The 20,366-nt window shown below is 38.2% G+C and overlaps 1 protein-coding gene across 4 annotated transcripts in view; it reads right to left on the reverse strand.

Annotated features, from left to right (window-relative positions):
* Window positions 1–20,366, reverse strand: part of dcun1d2b (DCN1, defective in cullin neddylation 1, domain containing 2b) — a 128,992-nt gene that overhangs the window by 73,250 nt on the left and 35,376 nt on the right. For all 4 annotated transcript variants that reach the window (XR_005632610.1, XM_039744656.1, XM_039744654.1 and 1 more), the window contains exon 3: window positions 10,839–11,007. Coding sequence is in view for 3 of the 4 variants with exons in the window: in XM_039744656.1 (XP_039600590.1) it covers window positions 10,839–11,007 (169 nt within the window). In the remaining variant the exon portion in view is untranslated. The remainder of the gene's footprint in view (window positions 1–10,838; window positions 11,008–20,366) is intronic.

Raw genomic sequence — 20,366 nt, forward strand, 5'->3', positions numbered from 1 at the left:
TATATATATATATATATATATATATATATATATATATATATATATATATATATATATATATATATATATATATATATATATATATTATATTATATTATATATATATATATTATATTTTTTTCAGCAAACAAAGAAACGTCCCTTTTTCAGGACTGTGTATTTCAACAATAATGTTTTAAAAATCCAAATAACTTTACAGATCTTTATTGTAAAGGGTTTAAACAATGTTTTCCATGCATGTTCAATTAACCATAATCAATAAATTAACATGTACCTGTGGAATGGTCGTTAAGACCTTAACAGCTTACAGAAAGTACGCATTTAAGGTCACAGTTCTAAAACGCAGGACACTAAAGAGACTTGTCTACCGACTGTGAAAAACACCCAAAGAAAGATGCCCAGGGTCCCTGCTCATCTGCGTGAACGTGCATTAGGCATGCTGCAGGGAGGCATGAGGACTGCTGATGTGGCTAGGGCAATAAATTGCCATGTCCACACTATGAGACACCTAAGACAGTGCTACAGGGAGACAGGAAGGACAGCTGATCATCCTCGCAGTGGAAGACCACGTGTAACAACACCTGCACAGGATCGGTACATCCGAATATCACACCTGCGTGACAGGTACAGGATGGCCACAACAACTGTCCGAGTCACACTAGGAACACACAATCCCTCCATCAGTGCTCAGACTGTCTGCAATAGGCTGAGAGAGGCTGGACTGAGGGCTTGTAGGCCTGTTGTAAGGCAGGTCCTTACCAGACATCACCAGCAACAACGCCGCCTATGGGCACAAACCCACCTTCGCTGGAGCAGCCAGGAGTGGCAAAAAGTGCTCTTCACTGATGAGTCACGGTTTTGTCTCACCAGGGGTGATGGACGGATTCGTGTTTATCGTCGAAGGAATTGAGCACGTCTGGGACCTGTTGGATCGCAGGGTGAGGGCTAGGGCCATTCCCCCCAGAAATGTCCAGGAACTTGCAGGTGCCTTGGTGGAAGAGTGAGGTAACATCTCACAGCAAGAACTGACAAATCTGGTCCAGTCCATGAGGAGGTGATGCACTGCAGTACTTCAAGCAGCTGGTGGCCATACCAGATACTGACTGGTACTTTTGATTTTGAGCCTCCCTTCATTCAGGGACACATTGTGAAACATTTTTAGTTTATGTCTTATGGTGTTGACTCTTTTAGTGTTCATACAAATATTTACACATTAAGTTTACTGAAAGTAAAAACAGTTGAAAGTCAGAGGACGTTTCTTTTTTTGCTGAGTATATACACTCACCTAAAGGATTTAGGAACATCTGTTCAATTTCTCATTAATGCAATTATCTAATCAACCAATCACATGGCAGTTGCTTCAATGCATTTAGGGGTGTGGTCCTGGTCAAGACAATCTACTGAACTCCAAACTGAATGTCAGAATGGGAAAGAAAGGTGATTTAAGCAATTTTGAGCGTGGCATGGTTGTTGGTGCCAGACAGGCCGATCTGAGTATTTCACAATCTGCTCAGTTACTAGGATTTTCACGCACAACCATTTCTAGGGTTTACAAAGAATGGTGTGAAAAGGGAAAAACATCCAGTATGCGGCAGTCCTGTGGGCAAAAATGCCTTGTTGATGCTAGAGGTCAGAGGAGAATGGGGCAAATGATTCAAGCTGATAGAAGAGCAACTTTGACTGAAATAACCACTCATTACAACCGAGGTATGCAGCAAAGCATTTGTGAAGCCACAACACGCACAACCTTGAGGCGGATGGGCTACAACAGCAGAAGACCCCATGGGGTACCACTCATCTCCACTACAAATAGGAAAAAGAGGCTACAATTTGCACGAGCTCACCAAAATTGGACAGTTGAAGACTGGAAAAATGTTGCCTGGTCTGATGAGTCTCGATTTGTGTTGAGACATTCAAATGGTAGAGTCAGAATTTGGTGTAAACAGAATGAGAACATGGATCCATCATGCCTTGTTACCACTGTGCAGGCTGGTGGTGGTGGTCTAATGGTGTGGGGGATGTTTTCTTGGCACACTTTAGGCCCCTTAGTGCCAATTGGGCATCGTTTAAATGCCACGGGCTACCTGAGCATTGTTTCTGACCACGTCCATCCTCTCATGACCACCATGTACCCATCCTCTGATGGCTACTTCCAGCAGGATAATGCACCATGTCACAAAGCTCCAATCATTTCAAATTGGTTTCTTGAACATGACAATGAGTTCACTGTACTAAAATGGCCCCCACAGTCACCAGATCTCAACCCAAAAGAGCATCTTTGGGATGTGGTGGAACGGGAGCCGTGCCCTGGATGTGCATCCACAAATCTCCATCAACTGCAAGATGCTATCCTATCAATATGGGCCAACATTTCTAAAGAATGCTTTAAGCACCTTGTTGAATCAATGCCACATAGAATTAAGGCAGTTCTGAAGACAAAAGGGGGTCAAACACCATATTAGTATGGTGTTCCTAATAATCCTTTAGGTGAGTGTGTATATATATATACATATTTTTTTTTTTTTTAAACTTAGTGATTTTTTTATATCCAAGTATTTTTGTCCCGTTGTACAAAGGAAATCAACCCAGGTCACTTCTTATTTAATTTGTGGTGTTTTTGTTGGTATTTTCAATTATTTTGTCTCATTTCTTCACCATGAAAAAAGGAGACTAACATGCCTGTCCACTTTCACCTTTTTAATCTGTCTTTTGGACTGTTGGCAACAGCTATCCTCCACTCTCAATGATTGATTCCTGTATTAAGTTGCAAGTGCTCTTATTGAATCTCTTTCTCTCCGTATATGATATTTTTGGTTACCTCATTAATATCTATTCTGTTAGTTTAACCTTCTGCAGGTCCATTTGCCTTTAACAATTCCACTTACAAAAGTCTTAAAATATCGTATTAACCTCTATGCATACCTCAGTGATATATTCTTGTCCAGTTGTTGTTCCTTATTTAACGAGGTCAATGCATCCACCCTTTCAGAGAATTACGGCCATTGTTAAAATAAATAAAGTTCTGGCTCATACTTTCTAAATTTAATGTTGACACCCACCAACCTCCCAATCCCATCAGTAGCAAGTCAGATCTCCATTTCAACTTCTGTAACAGGTTGGATAGGTGGTGTCTGACAAAAATGTGAGATTCTACCACAGGGCTGTGCTTTTCCCCCACAACCTTGCCTTGGTTAAAGAACAACTGTACTCTGTCCCTCACAAAGATCAATATTCATTTTCTTACAATGAAACCCTCTCCTTGTGTCCTGCTTTGTCCTACACCCTTCACAAGGCTTTGTGCTTTAAGGAATGGTCCACCATAACATTCGAAATAGTCCCTCTGGAAATACAGTATATTTCTCCCTCTTTCTTCATAGCTAGTACCCCACTGTTACCTGAGAGTCTCAACTTTTTAGATTTTTGTATCTCAAATCAGTGAATACTTTTCTGTCTAGGCAGTTTTGCTGTCAAACTACTCACAAATCTTTTACAATGTATTGCATCTGGACTGACTTTATATTCTGTAAGTCTGCAATTTCTTTACGCTGTTCTTTATGCTCCTTCTACTCTGCCTTGTGAACTAAAGCTATTCTTATTTCCTGATACATGTGTTATACTTAGGCCACTGTTACCTTCTTTTGGTTAACGATTATCCATAACATATCTTGTTCACTGATTTGGGAAGGAGTAAGTGTTGGAGGAGAAGGAATATGTGGATATCATAAAGATTATTAATTGTTATTACTCTAATGAACTATTTACTTTGATATGCTTAATAAACAAGTGTTTATAAGAAAATATGGAAAAAGACAAAACTGCCGTTAATTAATTGAGTTTCATTGCTCATTTCTTGTTTGTTCTTTCTTCTTCCTTTGCTTTTGTGACTTTTGTTTCACATATGTTCTTTCTGATATGTTATATCCACTTTTCAGGATTTTTTTTTAAAATAGAGGGCATCATAGTGGTACTGATGTTAGTGCTGCTGCCTCCCAGCTTTAGGAGGCTGGTTTGGATTTGTGGCTGGGTCAGCACCTGTGGAAATTTTGCATGTTCTCCCTGTTTTGTGTGGATTATTTTTCTCGTATTCCAAAAATGTACAAACTAGATTACCTGGTGATTATAAACTGGCCTGATGTGAGCGACTGTGGGAGTGTGTGTGAGAGAGAAAACGAGAGTGTGCATATGTATTTAGTGTACCCTATAATAGACTGGTGCCACTGTCCAGATTAAATTTCTGCAAGTATAGGGTCCATTACACCATTACCTTGAATTGGATGAAAGCAAGCTGTAAAACAGATAGATGTTTAAAACATCAAAGATTATCCATTGTGACAGATTAAGTGCTTTCTTGCACCCTTGTACCCTCAGACACCACGTCAGACACCAGGTAAAAGTCCAATAATTATTTATTATAATAATAATTGTGCACAAAGCACTCTCCACTCCCAAATACTCCAATAATACTACAACAATAATCACAATCCTCCACTCCCAGACGCGTTGCCCTCCTACCACCCAGCTCAGCTCATTGTCTGGAGCGAGGCACCGCCCTTTTATAGCCCCTGACCCGGAGGTGTTCCTGTCCCAACAGACCACAGTTCCTTATTCCTTCCGGGTCAGGGCAAACAGTCCTTTTCTTCACCCCGGGAGCACGTCGTTCCTTCCTGTCACGTGACCGTGATGTACTCCCGGGTCATAAGGCACGACAGAGCCCATAAGTCCCCCCACAGCGACTCCTGGTGGCCCCCAAGGTATCCAGCAGGGCTGTGTAAAAATACTACAAAGTCCATGAGGCCCTGCTGGACCTCGGGGCATGATCCTGCTGTCGGGAGAGCTCCTCCTAGCGGCCTGGGGTTGAGGACCAGCATGGAAAGCCGGTAGTCCTCCACACCATGCTTGTACTTGTTGTCTTCCATTAGCCAACAAAAATTTCAAATCTGTTTCACCCTGGAGCTCCTAATTATTTTTGGAGACACATGTTAATTATTTGTTCTGAGTAGAAAGTACATGCAGATATACACTGTACATGCAGTACATGCGGTCACTATATATCAATCCATTTCTCTTATTTGCACAATTACAACGATGATTACTTTTTAACCTCTCCAGATCTTTCAAACTAGGCAAGTTACTTACATACAGTAGTTCTATATTAACTGTTGGCTAACTGAAAACTTCATATGTTAAGAATAATGCCATAATATCCTCATCTAACATTTTAATCAAAGATAATGATAGCTATAAATCCAATCCCAGATATACTGAGACAAAGTCTGGATTAATGTAAAGAGAAAGTCCATCTCTCTGACAAACACTGACTAGATGCAATGCTTTTGTTAAAAATTTATCAATCTGAAATTTTCTGCTCTGCATGTGGTTATCCATTAGACTCAAGCAGGACCATAAGAGGCAACTTTAAGGGCTCAGGTCACACTGAGATGTACAAGATAAAACTGTTCCACCCAACTTCTCAAACCTGTAATTCTACAGCTCTGTCAGAGTAAATAAAGTCTTCTGTGATTTTGGACTGAATGGATAAAGATGAATATGAGAAAGGGGACAGTTCTCCACTTAATCTAATAAACCCTAAGGCAGCTTAATGTAAATATTCACAGTGTCCTTCTCCTTTCAGTATCTATTCTATTTCTGCAAACATGCTGCAATGACTTACTGTGATGACATATTTCTTGTTGAACAAACTCTTCTGATTCATTTTCTAAGATCTGATTCATGGGTGAGATTTCCAACCATGGGGTGTTCAATATTCAAGAATGTCTAAGTTTTAAAACTTCAGCTTAACTTCTAAGTCTTCTCCTTATCTGCTTTCTTGTACTTCATTGAAATTTAGTCTCTCTCAAAGTGTAACATGACACCCTGGAAGTAAATTTTTATGTCATCCCTAATGACTATTCCCGATAAGAAATAACAAAATGACATCATTGAAAAATGTAAGAAAATACTGTAATATGGAATAAAGAACACAATCAGAGTATAAAAAACTGCCCCATTGTCTCAACACAAGCCACCACCCTTAAATGAGACAGGTGGATAACAGAAGCACAATTAGATTACAGGAGGTTTAAAAATTCTCTTTATACTGCCTCCTTAATCGCAAACACAACAATGAAAAACCATTACTATGCAAAACACAGATTGTGGTGATCATTAGACTCTTTTATAATAGGTCCTAGAAAATGTTATTCATTTCTTCTCATTCACCTTTGCTAACCCCTAGTCCAAGCAGTACTATTTTGTGCTAAACATTTTAATCTAATGCTATATTATTTGTATATATTTGTGCAAGTATTTTTTGGTCTGCTTCTTGTGAACTATCTATAATGGCTAAAACAACTTTCTGTAAAGGCCATGAAGGGAATCGAATAGTCTTTTATTATAAATGTGCTAATCATTTGATATACTGTAGTTTCTAACATTCACCTGTTGACATGAAATGTTACTACTCTTTATCACAGTGGGGATGTGTCTGAGCCTTCCATAAATATGATAAGCAAAACAGAGCTTTATATCTTTTTCATCTATGATATTTTTATGTTTTAGATGAAACTGAGAACATACAGCATATGCATTCCAGAGCCAATGATGAACTTCACTTTGAAAAACCGAAGCAAATGACTTTCTCTGAGGCTGTGCACAAAGACACATACTGACTAATAAAAATACATTCCTGATGTTTATTAATCTATTGCTTTTCAGATCATCAGCTACGAGAATGCATGTTTTATTTTCTCACCAGGGATTGCAATTAACAGACATACCAAAGGCAACTGTTATATCCACAATAGTTGCTGCTCTATCTTTTGAAACTGTGCTTCTTGTACTTTAATTAGCCTGACACAAGAAGAGCTGGCACATGTGCAAAGCAGGATTATCCACAAAAGAAATATCATATATCATTAGCCAAAAGAAAAGCTTTTTACTGATGTCTATAAGGATAGTGTCCGCCAGTACAGTCCAGATTTCTGATAGCTGCTGCACTGTCACTTTGTGCTGGAACAGCACTCCTGTGATCCTTGATTTGGAAACTCATAAATATTTTAAAAGAGGAATTTAGAGGTGCTACCGTCTTTATGACTATGGTCCTTCTTGACACTCAATTCCCTCCCTTCTTGTGGGATTTCTGATCTTTAACCTGCATCTCTAACCTGCCTTGCTTAAGTAAAGTTCTGGAGAAGGCAGTCATTAAGCATGTTAAATGACCACCTAAATAAACATGCTATTCTTGATAAATTTCAGTCAGGTTTTAGAACAAAGCACAGCACATAAAAAAACTGCACTCGTTAAAGTAGTAAATGATTTGCGAGTGAATGCAGACAGAGGCCATTTATCTGTTCTCATCCTCTTAGACCTGAGTGCCGCATTTGACACCATTGATCATAATATTCTTAGAAATCGCGTTAGTCAATGGGTGGGCCTCTCTGGCAGTGTAAATTGGTTTGAAACCTACCTGACAGGGAGAAAATTCTTTGTTAGTTGTGGTAATTACAAATATGGTGTTCCACAAGGCTCTATCCTGGGTCCGCTATTATTCTCAATCTACATGCTTCCGTTAGGTCAGATTATCTCAGGGCACAACGTGAGCTACCACAGCTATGCTGATGACACACAGCTGTACTTATCAATAGCACCTGATGACCCCGATTCTCTTGATTCACTAACACAATGTCTGACTTGTATCTCAGAATGGATGAATAGTAACTTTCTCAAGTTAAATAAGAGAAAACTGAAATCTTAGTGATTGGCAATAATGGATACAATGAGGCTATTAGAAAAAACTGGATACATTAGGATTAAAAGTCAAGACGGAGGTAAAAAGTTTAGGAGTAACTGTTGACTGTAATCTGAATTTTAAATCGCATATTAATCAGATCACTAGGACAGCATTTTTTCACCTAAGAAACACAGCAAAAGTTAGACCTCTTATATCATTGAAAGATGCTGAGACAGTAGTTCACGCATTTGTTTTCAGTCGACTAGATTACTGTAACGCACTCCTCTCAGGACTACCCAAAAAAGACATAATTCGGTTGCAACTAGTGCAGAATGCAGCTGCTAGAATCCTAACTAGGAAAAGAAAATCCGAACACATTTCTCCAGTTTTAATGTCACTACACTGGTTACCTGTGTCATTCAGGATTGACTTTAAAATTCTGCTTATGGTTTATAAAGCCTTAAATAATCTCGCCCCATCTTATATATCGGAATGTCTGACACCTTATATTCCAAATCGTAACCTTAGATCCTCAAATGAGTGTCTCCTTAGAATTCCAAGAACAAAGCTTAAAAGAAGTGGTGAGGCAGCCTTCTACTGCTATGCACCTAAAATCTGGAATAGCCTGCCAATAGGAATTCGCCAGGCTAGTACAGTAGAGCACTTTAAAAAACTGCTGAAAACACATTACTTTAACATGGCCTTTTTATAACTTCAATTTAACTTAATTTAACTTAATCCTGATACTCTGTATGTTCAGTTCTTCATAAAAACTATTCATGGTGGCTCTGAAATCCGTACTGACCCCTACTCTCTCTTCTGTTTCTTTTTCCGGTTTCTTTGTGGTGGTGGCCTGCGCCACCTCCACCTACTCAAAGCATCATGATGCTCCAACAATGATGGATGGATTAACACTAGAATTACCAGAGCCTACGAAAAAACTTGTAATTCCGTCCCACTTTAAATTGCTTCTTAAATCCCTTCACACCTCTCCGCCAGAGTCCTTTGTCTTCTAAATGTGCTGACAAAGAGAAGCTAGGAGCAGCCGGCTATTCCATCCCCCCACCAATTTAGAACGTGCACGAACTTCTCTCAGCTCATGCTTTAATTGAGTATCTGGGAGTGAAGTGGAGTTTTAGAGTGGAAATAATAGATCGTTATTTGGAACACACGCATTTCATGTCTGTTCCGTTTCTACAGTAATCTGTGTCAACACATTGTTAAAACAGAAACGTTTTTTATATTCTAGTAGTAGATGACAAAATGTAGGCATAAACTATATAATGTATGAAGCCTGAAGTCCAAATAGCAAAGAAACATTTTCACAAGAATAATACAATTGCACTTTTATTCAAAAATATAACTGCAGAAACAAAAAGCCACCTTAACATGCGACATTGACAGTAGTTTATTGTAACTGTCTCCGTGGTTCAATAGAATCAGTTCCCGCCTGGGAATCAAGAGGTCACGAGTTCGATTCTGCACTATTCCGTTTTGAGAAGTAAACTGCTCTTAGTCTTACTATTTTAGAATAAAAGCATACATTTGATTTCAATCTGTATCAGCCGGTGCAATTTATGATCCTTGTAAAGGTTAGCTTTTTTTTTTTAATTCACTTTTCATTCTCTCAGTCGCGTTCAGAAGCAATCCATACAACCCCATCTGACACGGCTGTTTTCACTAAAGACGCACTATAGCTCTGCAGTGTACCACGATGCATACTTTTATTTTTCTATTCTTTATTATGTAAAGTACTTTGAGCTACTGTTTGTATGAAAATATGCTATATAAATAAAAGTTGTTGTTGTTGTTGCTTTGCGTTTTATACTCACTCACTGACTCACTCCTCTTATACTCTTCTTCATTCTAGTCCTAAATTCTTGGTTACTGTGGTATTAATCCACCTTAGCCATTACTTTAAAATGCCAGTAACTGTATCAAAATAGTAAGGGGAAAATGGATGACAGCATATGATCTTTCTCTGTAGCTCAGGAAGATGCCACAAGCACATCACTCACTCATTATAAATGTGGTGTTACGACCAAGCATGTGGCTACAAAAGAGCCTAATCCATACTAAAAACAGTATTCCACTTTTTGAATAAAATGCTGCAACGTCTTTGTCAATGATCCCTTTTTGCCAGTGAAGCAGTTCATTTTAGCTGCATTTTTGATTCAGAGTTAAATTTGCAAAAGTCAGGTCAATTCATATAATGATTGATCAACCACCAGGAAAAACTTAAGCCCTTTAGTGCTTTGATTAAAAAAAATGTATGTAAGGAAAAAGGGTAGAAAATAAAAGCCAGCTATACAAAGATTTTGTTCAACCAGGCACAAGAACAATGGGGAAAACACATACAGTAGAAGACTGTAATTGGAAGGACCACAAACAGTATAGCGCATGTAAAATATATAAGGACAGTATCTTGCAAACCTCATATCAGCTGTCTAAGACTCAGAAAATGAAGCCAATATAATGGCCAACCTATACTTTATTCTGGAACAATTACCACTAAAACAACTACTGCACTTATTCTTTAGGGTATTTACAATATGAAAATGATAATACCTGTAAACATATTGAATCAACAGATTCAACATAACTTAATGTGACTAAAATACACTCGTGGTTCACTGGTACCTGTCCTACTTTGTGTTTTAGCTTATGCAAAAAACCATTACATATGGGTGCTACTTCATTAGTGGAGCTGAGGCCACAAATTAACCAAAAGAGGAGCACCATCTAGCAGCCATTCTGAACTGCCAGGGCTTTGGAAAGCTGTGCTGGATGAATTTCTTGTATGCAAGCTTAAAAATGAAATCCAATAAATGCTGATGTAAGCCTAACTAATATTATAAAGTGTAAAGTAGGATTACAGTTTCACTAGAAATAAATAACATTAATGATGAAACGTGCATATGTATTGTGTTCTTTGTTATCAAACTAATATGTACTGTAAATATTGTGAAAATTCAGTATGTGGAATCCTTTTACAAAATCTGGTAACACAAATATTTTTTAAAATAAAGGTAATATAAATACAAAGTCTGAAGACCGGGAATGGTACACTTAATGTTTTTTATAGTAGATTGCAAACATTATTACTCACCCAAGTTCTGACATGCCATCTATAAATTCCTTTTTACTGAATTCACACTGAGTGGCAGCTCTGAATTTCCATGCAATTACCAAGACACTGATGCTGGCAGGGTCAAGATTTAGGTCATCACAAAATTGTTGAATCCCATCAATGCCAATCTTATTATCGTCCTGAGGATCTAGGTGAAACACAAAAGTAGTTTTGGATTTTTACTTTTTTTTTTTTCAATTTGCAATTTCTTGCATTTAAATTGTCTGCCAAAGTTTATTGTAAGACATTCTACAAGTAAGCAGTATGAAATCAGCTCAATGATCATGAAAAATGTTATTGACACACTGCAAAATGGAAAGTCACTTTATACATTGTTAAAAAAAGTAAACACTGTAATTCACATTTCATAATAAGTGTATAAACAGATTTATTAACTATTATATAAATGAAGAAAACAATTGTGCAAATATAAAAGTCGAAAACAAACGTTTCTCTTTAGATAAAGATATAGTTATTTTTCCTCCTGTTATTGTCATACCTGTGAGGCCTAGGTAATTAATCTCCAATACTATTCTTTATTTTTTTAATTTAATCATCTATATCTATATATCTATATATCTATATATCTATATATATATATATATATATATATATATATACTAATAAAAGGCAAAGCCCTCACTCACTCACTCACTGACTCACTCACTGACTCATCACTAATTCTCCAACTTCCGTGTAGGTAGAAGGCTGAAATTTGGCAGGCTTATTCCTTACAGCTTACTTACAAAAGTTGGGCAGGTTTCATTTCGAAATTCTACGCATAAGGGTCATAACTGGAAGCTATTTTTCCCCATATAATGTAATGGAGTCTTGAGTTGGAGATGGCGGGGCGGAGTTTAGTGTGACATCATCACGCCTCCTACGTAAGTACGTAGAGAACAAGGAAGAACTCCAGCGATGAGCACAAAGCGCCATTTCACAATTGAGAAGGCAGAAAAACATTATGAAGCAAATGATGCATATGCGGAAACAAAGCACGGCGTGAACCGTAAGTTTATATTAAATTAAGTTCATAGACAGGCTGCCACTAGCGTTTGTAATTTAGTGCCTGCCCATATAAGGCCGTCCATCAGCGGCAATCCAATACAAACACTGCGGTAAATATTCACGTGTGAAGGACTGTGCTTATGCAGAGGAAGATGAGATGGTCAGGGTGGTGTTTGGCACAAACTCATTGAAACTGCGAGAGAAACTTTTAAGTGCGGGTCTTAGCTGACATTACGAGATGGCACCAGTACAGCTGGGAACCTTGATGCAAGAACACCAAGCGGCTCCGTGAACTGGCGCAGTGCACAGACAAAAGCAACAGTTCCAAAGAGTGCTGAACAAAACCGAATTACACAATTGAGAAGGCAGCAAAAAAATATGAAGCGTCTTATACATACAATCATATTCATAAGTGCAGCTACTGCGGAAACAAAGCACACGGTGGAAAAAGTGAATGTCCTGCTAAAGGAAGACAGTGTAAAAAAAACCCGTGCATGCAGTTTGTCACATCACAGATAAAAGGAAGGCGAGCTGTTTATTGATGCAGTAAGGAACTAATCGATGAATGAAACCTCTTATCTTTACAGCGATTGACAAACACGGAATGTAACTTGAACACATCCTACAAATACGAGCCTGATTGAAAGAAATAATGATAATCAAATCCTTGATGACAGCAACATTCAATAACACTCACAAAACAATTACTGTATATTGACAATCATGTTACGTTATTTTTAAAATGTTCCCTTTTCTTTTCATAACTTCTACTTCTCCACTGCGATACGGGTATATATATATAAATGTATATATATACCCGATCTACAATACATACTTTAGCATAGACAAGCCACGCTGTGGCAATTGTAGAGTCTTAAGCCTCTAACGCCGACATTGAGGTTCGATTCGAGAGGGTGTACTGACTATGTGCAGCGCTACCGATTCATTTTACCTTAGCATCTCCTTGGTTTGGGGCGTATGAAAAATATTAGGTTAACGCAGAATCATGTTACGTTATTTTAAAATTTTCCCTTTCTTAGCACAAGCACAGCTGAGAAGCTTGATGCATGTACTCCATAGCGTTAAAAATAACGCATTTAATCACACTTTCAATTCCAAGCAAGCGGGAACTTTTGTCAATGCATGATTTCCTGGTACATCCATTACACTGATGCACACATCACAGCTACAAAAATGTTAGAGTCGGAATAAAGCGCGTTCCTACGACTGATCATTTCGACTACCAGCGAAGCCTTGATAAAAGCATGGTTTTGTGCACACTGAAAAGCAAGCAAAATTAGATGCATTACAGAAAGCGGACTTTGTGGCTCTTACTGGGGATCATTGGACTTCCGTGACCGTTAGTAATTCTAAATACATCTAATTACAAAATGTTCAATGATCACACTGTTTTAGCCTAATGTACAAAATAATTTTGGCTAATGTTACTCAGAGTTTAAAGAGTAAGCTGGTCAAATTACCTTTTATGTTTCTGACTTATTTTTTAAGAAGAAAAACTGCACTTTATGGTGAAATTTTGGTTATTATTATTTAAAGACAATACTATTCTGAAAATGTACTTAAAGTACTTAAACTACCACTTTATTTTTAAGTCTGCCCAATTTTAACCAGGGATGATATTTTTGTTTCTGTTTTGAATTCAAATGCAGTTTAAAGCTTTTTTCAGAAATTAAAACAGCTTCAGTTTACAATATTCATGTCCATGTCTATTATTTGATTCTGTAAGCCCACTAAAACCGTTTTAAATAAAAAAAAAACATTTGCGATTTGGGGCAAATTTCGTGTCGATTACATACGATTAATCAAGATTAATTCTTACACAGCCTCTAATTAATTGGATTAATTTTTTTAATCGAGTCCCACCCCTAATATATATATATGTAGATATATATATGTAGATTTGTATATATATGTGTATATACAGTATATATGTAGATATGTATATGTTGTATATACAGTATGTATATATGTGTATGTGTATATATATGTATATGTATATATATGTATGTGTGTATATGTATATATATATAACTGTATATATATATGTGTATAGATGTATATATATATATATATTTATATATATGTTTATATATGTGTCTGTGTGTGTATATATATATATATATATATATGCCAGCAACACTCATATCAATGACAAAACAATTACATTAACAATCATCTTACGTTATATTTAAAATGTTTACTTTTCTTTTCATAACTTCTTTAACACACTACTTCTCATCTCAAGCTTGGTATTCTGCTAGTATATATATATATATATATATAAATAAATAATTCACTAAGGCAAGACACCCATGGAAAGCACACTGGAAGGGGCGTGGATTCACTAAGCGCCGACAAGTAAGACACCTATGGCGCGCAGAAGCAGCCACCAACTCCAAGACCATTGGATACGACGACAACTTCGCAGAGCCACGCCCATATAACTTCGGAACACAGAAAGACCGGTGTCATTTATATTCGTCTGTCGTAGAGGCTACATGCACCTCCGAGCCACGTTGACTGTTCATAGAGGCATGTTTCTCGCGGAGGTGAATCGCCATATGCAGAGTGTAAAAATGGTTTTGCGAGGGGTATCCCATGGGATCCTTAAAACAATCCTTTACAACTGAGGTTAAAACACAATGAAGTAAGCAGTCTTTAAAAACCGAGTTTTTGGTTACGACGCACGATCACGTGCACCATAGCAAACTGTTTTACATGCTACATACAGCAATTCATATCCGTGACAAACATGCGTCTTCTTCACTCACGGACAATTATATGTTGTTCTCTTCAGAGTTCCATCTTTTCATTCATTTTCTGTTGTATCCTCAGACCCTCCCTTCTTAGACAACCGTGTCTTTCCAGAAGTGTTCAACCATCAATAAAAAATTATGCGGCTTTGTTATGCCGCGGGTTCACTATTGTGTTGTATATTTCTCTCTCCAGAGTTCCATCTTTTCATTCACTTACTGTTGTATTCTCACACCAACCCGTTTTAGACAACTGTGTCTTTCCAGAAGTGTTTAGCATTCAATAAATAATTATGCACGAGATTGAGCGTGTGTCTACCTGGTGCAGAAAGGCATGGGTAAGCCGTTGAACCCCATTCGGGCTGCAAACTGTGGAATTCCCACTAAGTGCGACTCATACGCTCCCACTGGTTACATCCCTACCCTTTGTACACACCCTCCTCCCACCTCGCTACTACAGTGGTCGGGTGTCTTGGTGGATTATATATAGAAAAGCAGCCAAAACCGCACAGAGCAATGAAAAGTCTACGTGAGTCACAGGTGCATCTGGACTGTGCAAAGACGACAATGACTCAAGTGATGAGTTGAAGGTGGGCACATTAGCAGGCAGTGCATACTGAACGAGAAATCAGCAGACTAGCATGACAGATGGAGCAGAATGGACATCCTTCTCTTCTCCTCCCATTCTACCCTCCGTCTGGCAGGAGTAGGCGCGATGGCAGTCCGCCAGTTTTCAGTAATGGATGATTGTGTGTTGGTTCGTTCCGTGCATTGTTACAATGTTGCTTTTCTTGCTGATTTATTACATTACCGATTTTTCAAATGTTAAATTTTCTCCCTGTGCTTAAAAATCATTAAAAAAACGGCCTGATTATGCGGCGTAAGGTATGCCGTGGGTTGGCTAGTTTAACATAGTGTCATACTGAGGGCACAACTAAGAATCAACATTTTATGCTACTGGTGAAATGCAGATCCATTTAATCCCGAATATAATCTAAATCTTCAATGTTGGATATTAATTCAAATAACATGCACAGATCTGTAATTTTGAAAGCTCGATCAGATACCAAATAGTGAGGAGTGATATGAGAACATTTCCATAACTCTGAGATACACTAAAGTTAAAACACAACAGCAGCATTTTGAACTCTGAATTAAAGGAGCACATACGGGTAAATAGGATGTAATTGCGATCACAAAGAAATTTACTCATATTATTATAACAGCAGCTTCAGGGACCTCATTATAAGAATTCTACATAAAATGTATTATAAGAACCACATAATACAAAAATGTAATAATGCATCCCTGATATTTGTATATCTCCTTGATTAAAATACACTTATCCTTTATTAACAAACATTACATTTATACACATATCATATATACTGAATGCAAGGTAAAGATATACAATATAATTAGCTTGTTAGAAGTAAGCATGTTAATAGAAGTTGAATGATATGTGAAGTAAAAGCATTACTTAGAGTAGGGGACAGAGAATGAGAAGAGAGGGAGAAAGAGAAAAACAATACAGTAATCCCTCCTCGATCGTGGGGGTTACGTTCCAGAACCCCCCGCGATAGGTGAAAATCCGCAAAGTGAAAACCATATGTTTGTGTGGTTATTTTTATATATTTTAAGCCCTTAGAAACTCTCCCACACTGTTTATAAATATTCTCCGCACAGTTATACAGTAAACCCGTTTATCACGGTTAATTCGCTCCAGACAGATAAATGAATTTCCATTAAGTAGGATTCTTTATTTATAAATCTAATATTTTCGCAGTTAGAGCATTGAAAACCTGTTTATGACCTTCTAAATACGTTTTTTAACATTATTAGAGCCCTCTAGACATGAAATAACACCCTTTAGTCAAACGTTTAAACTGTGCTCCATGACAAGACAGACATGACAGTTCTTTCTCACAATTAAAAGAATGCTAACATATCTTCCTCTTCAAAGGAGTGTGCATAGCTTAGATTGTCAGAGAGAGAGAAGTAAACAATCAAAAATCAATAGGGCTGTTGGGCTTTTATGTATGCGAAGCACCGCGATAAAGCGGCTGCAATGAAAGGGATCAATGTGAAGGTAGTCTTTCAGGATTTTTTAGAGGAGTGTCGGTATCTTCTAAGCAAACAGCCACTGTGGAAATAACCCCTCTGCTCACACCCCCTCCATCAGGAGCAAAGAATGTCAGGGAGAGTGAGAGAGACAGAGAAAAGCAAACAGTCAAAAATCAATACGTGCCATTAGAGCTTTTAAGTGTGCAAAGCACCGCGCGGGAAGCATATCATATATCATTGAGGAGTTTTATTTATTACGTAATATGTGCTCTGATTGGGTAGCTTCTCAGCAATCCGCCAAAGCGTCCCTTGTATGAAATCAACTAGGCAAACAACTGAGGAAGCATGTACCATAATTTAAAAGACCCACTGTCCGCAGAAATCCGCGAACCAGCGAAAAATCTGTGATATATATTTAGATATGCTTACATTTAAAATCTGAGATGGAGTGAAGCCGCGAAAGTCAAAGCGCGATATAGCGAGGGATCACTGTATTATAAATCCAGCCTCCAGCTGGAAACCTCTAGCTAGAAGCACAGGATGAGGACTATAGAGTACAAAATAAAGAGACGCACATTATCTATTTTGCTGTATCATTCTAGAACTCAAATATTTCTCTGCTGAAGCCTATTTTTGTGATTAAGGAGTGCTACCCTGACAATCTACTGTAAAATTGCTTTATACACGTTGAATTTATCATTTCTTTTTTGACAGCAAGCTGCTCTAACCAAGAAAGCAAAGCAGTGCCAATCTATGATGCACCCCGCTAGGTGAGATTAATTTTACGTAGGGCGTTACTGCCATCAAATATAATATTAAATATGCCTGCCAAAGAGTTGTACTTTTGTCCACATAGAGAAAATTGGCTCAGAAACAAAATGGAACATCCAAATGATCTGTTGCAAACGTCAGATGGGAAGCAACGTTTGTTTTCAAAGGCCAATGGTTTACTTCATGGTGCCACTCCATGAGCACGATTCTTGTTGAATATCTCTTGTTCAATGAAGCAAATGACCCTGCTCACAGCACCCTGAGAAGGCCAACCCCTTCCAGTTAGAGTACTATAAAACCTACACCTCCCTGGAAGGAGATATCTAATTTGGAACCAACCCTAACAGAGGACAGAGGCTTTAACCAGACTTGTTCTTCAGAGATGATTTATTTGAAAGTCAAAGCTAGGCTACTGTGACAATATAGTGCCTGTTTTTCTGTTGTGCCATAGAGTATTTATTTGTATTTCATTGTTTTTGTGCTTTGCATGAAATGGGGTGGCCTAGTTGGCTCCCCAACTATTCTTTTTGGAATCACTCGGTATTCACAATATTTTAAAAAATAAAATGGTACACCTGCTGTAACATAACATAACTTTCCAATAAATTTACCTAAATATATGCTGTTCTTCTTTTACATGGCAATAACTGGTGAAATTAAAACTTGGGGTTTTAAAAAACATTGTCTTTTTTGGTTCCAACAATAATATCACATTGATAATGTTCTTTGATAACAAAACTAAGAGTTCACTTTGTGTGCTAAATACAAGGGCTCTCACAATACTGTCACAAAGAAATAGTAGCTTACTAGTTTTCAACCACAAATACATTAATTAAAGGGTTGATCCCGGGTGTAAATCAATAAAGGAATGGACTCAGAATGTCTTAAAATGGATATATGAAAAGTGAATTCTTTTCTGATCAAAGATTGCGTTTTTGGTTAAGAAAAAAAAAAATGCATCTCAGTTCAATTTCACTTTACCAATCCTAGAAAGGGTTACAGAAGGAAAATGCCAAGCTAGTTGAAACAGGCCATCCTATCCAACTTCCTTAATCCTAGAGCAGGGGTCCCCCACCTCTGGTCCTGGAAGGCCCCAGTGGCTGCAGGTTTTCATTCTAACCTTTTTCTTAATTAGTTACCTGTTTTTTTTACCTAAATAACTTCTTTTGAATTAATTTTAATTGACTTGCTCTTGAAGACTCAGGCCCCTTAATTGTTTCTTTTTCCTTAATTAGCAGGCAAGCAATAATGAGATACAAAACATGACCAGCAAACTGTGTTGATCTTACAATATCTGAAAATAAAGAAAGGGGAAGGTCTCAGGAATGTATATCTGCTCAGGTTCCCAAAACATTTTAACAGTGTTCTTAAAAAAGAGAAAATCTACAATTTTGGAAATATATGCTATTGCACAATGAGAGCAGCAACAAGCCATGGATCTAAAGAATGAGTTTAATTAACAACAAGAATCAGAGCCTAATTAAGCAACTGGTTGAAGTGAAGTTAGTTGGAGATGGAGTCCCTGACTTAGTTGGTCTTCTCTTGGCCGGTAGCACTCACTCCAATCATCATGAAGTGTTTTGAGAGAGTGGTGCTGACCCACATTCAGAGCAGCATACCGGACACTCTGGACCCCTTGCAGTATGCCTACCAGCCCAACAGGTCCACCTCAGATGCTATCGCGGCCGCACTACACTATTCCTTCTCCCATCTGGAGAACAAAGACTCCTACATCAGAATGCTCTTTTGTTGACTACACCTCCGCCTTTAACACAGTTATCCCCCATAAACTGTCTGTACTTAGCCTGCATCCAACCCTCTGTGACTGGCTTGAAGACTTTCTGACTGGCAGGCCCCAGTCTGTAAGGATTGGTAATAGGATTTCAGCCACCATTATCACAAACACAGGCACCCCACAGGGATGCGTCCTCAGCCCCATCCTCTACACCCTGTTCACCCACAAAGATAACATCATCCTAAAGTTCACAGATGGACGCATCACTGGTGGGGATGAGGCGTCCTACAGGAGGGAGATGGACAGTCTGGCGTCATGGTGTGAGGACAACAACCTCACCCTCAACCTCATACCTGGGTGTCTGCATCAGTGAGGACCTCACTTGGACACTTAACACCACACAGCTGGTCAAGAGGACTCAACAGTGGCCGTAGTTTCTGAGGAGGCTGAGGAAGTTTGGTATGTCGACTAAGATCCTCGGCAACTTTTATAGCTGCATTGTTGAGAGCATTTTGACCAGCTGCATCACCGTGTGGTATGGCAACACTATGGACCGCAAACGCCTGCAGAGAGTGGTAAAGACTGCTGAGAAGATCACCAGGACCCCACTGCACTGTCTGCAGAGCACCTACAACTGCAGAGTCCGCAGGAGAACTGCCTTGCCTTGATCCTCAGGGACCCCCACCCCCAACACAAACTGTTCACACTTCTACCCTCAGGCAGGAGGTATAGAAGTATGAAAAATGCAGGACTTCCAGGCTAAAGAACTCTTTCTTTCCCAAGGCAATTAGATTCCTAAATAACTGAGTGGAGTTTATAACCATGGTTCACCTCATTCTATTTACCTCACACGACTGTTTTTGACTTGTTCATCACACACCTACCTGCATAATTAAACTTTATACTTCTGTTTTTATACTTTAAGTTGCCTCTGTTACTTATTATTTATGTTTATCTTTATACGTTGGTTTTGTCATTTGGTGTGGACAGCAAAGAAAGAATTTCACTGTACAGGGAAACGTGTTTCTTTACTGTGCACATGATAATAAACTTTGAACTTTGCTTCATATTTCATTTCTGTTTGTGCCATTTAAGGAAAGAAAAGAAACAATTCAGAGGAACGATGAAGAAAATCAGGGGAACAAATCTTAAAAA

The sequence above is a fragment of the Polypterus senegalus genome, chromosome 2, assembly GCF_016835505.1.
Source record: "Polypterus senegalus isolate Bchr_013 chromosome 2, ASM1683550v1, whole genome shotgun sequence".
Taxonomy (NCBI): domain Eukaryota; kingdom Metazoa; phylum Chordata; class Cladistia; order Polypteriformes; family Polypteridae; genus Polypterus; species Polypterus senegalus.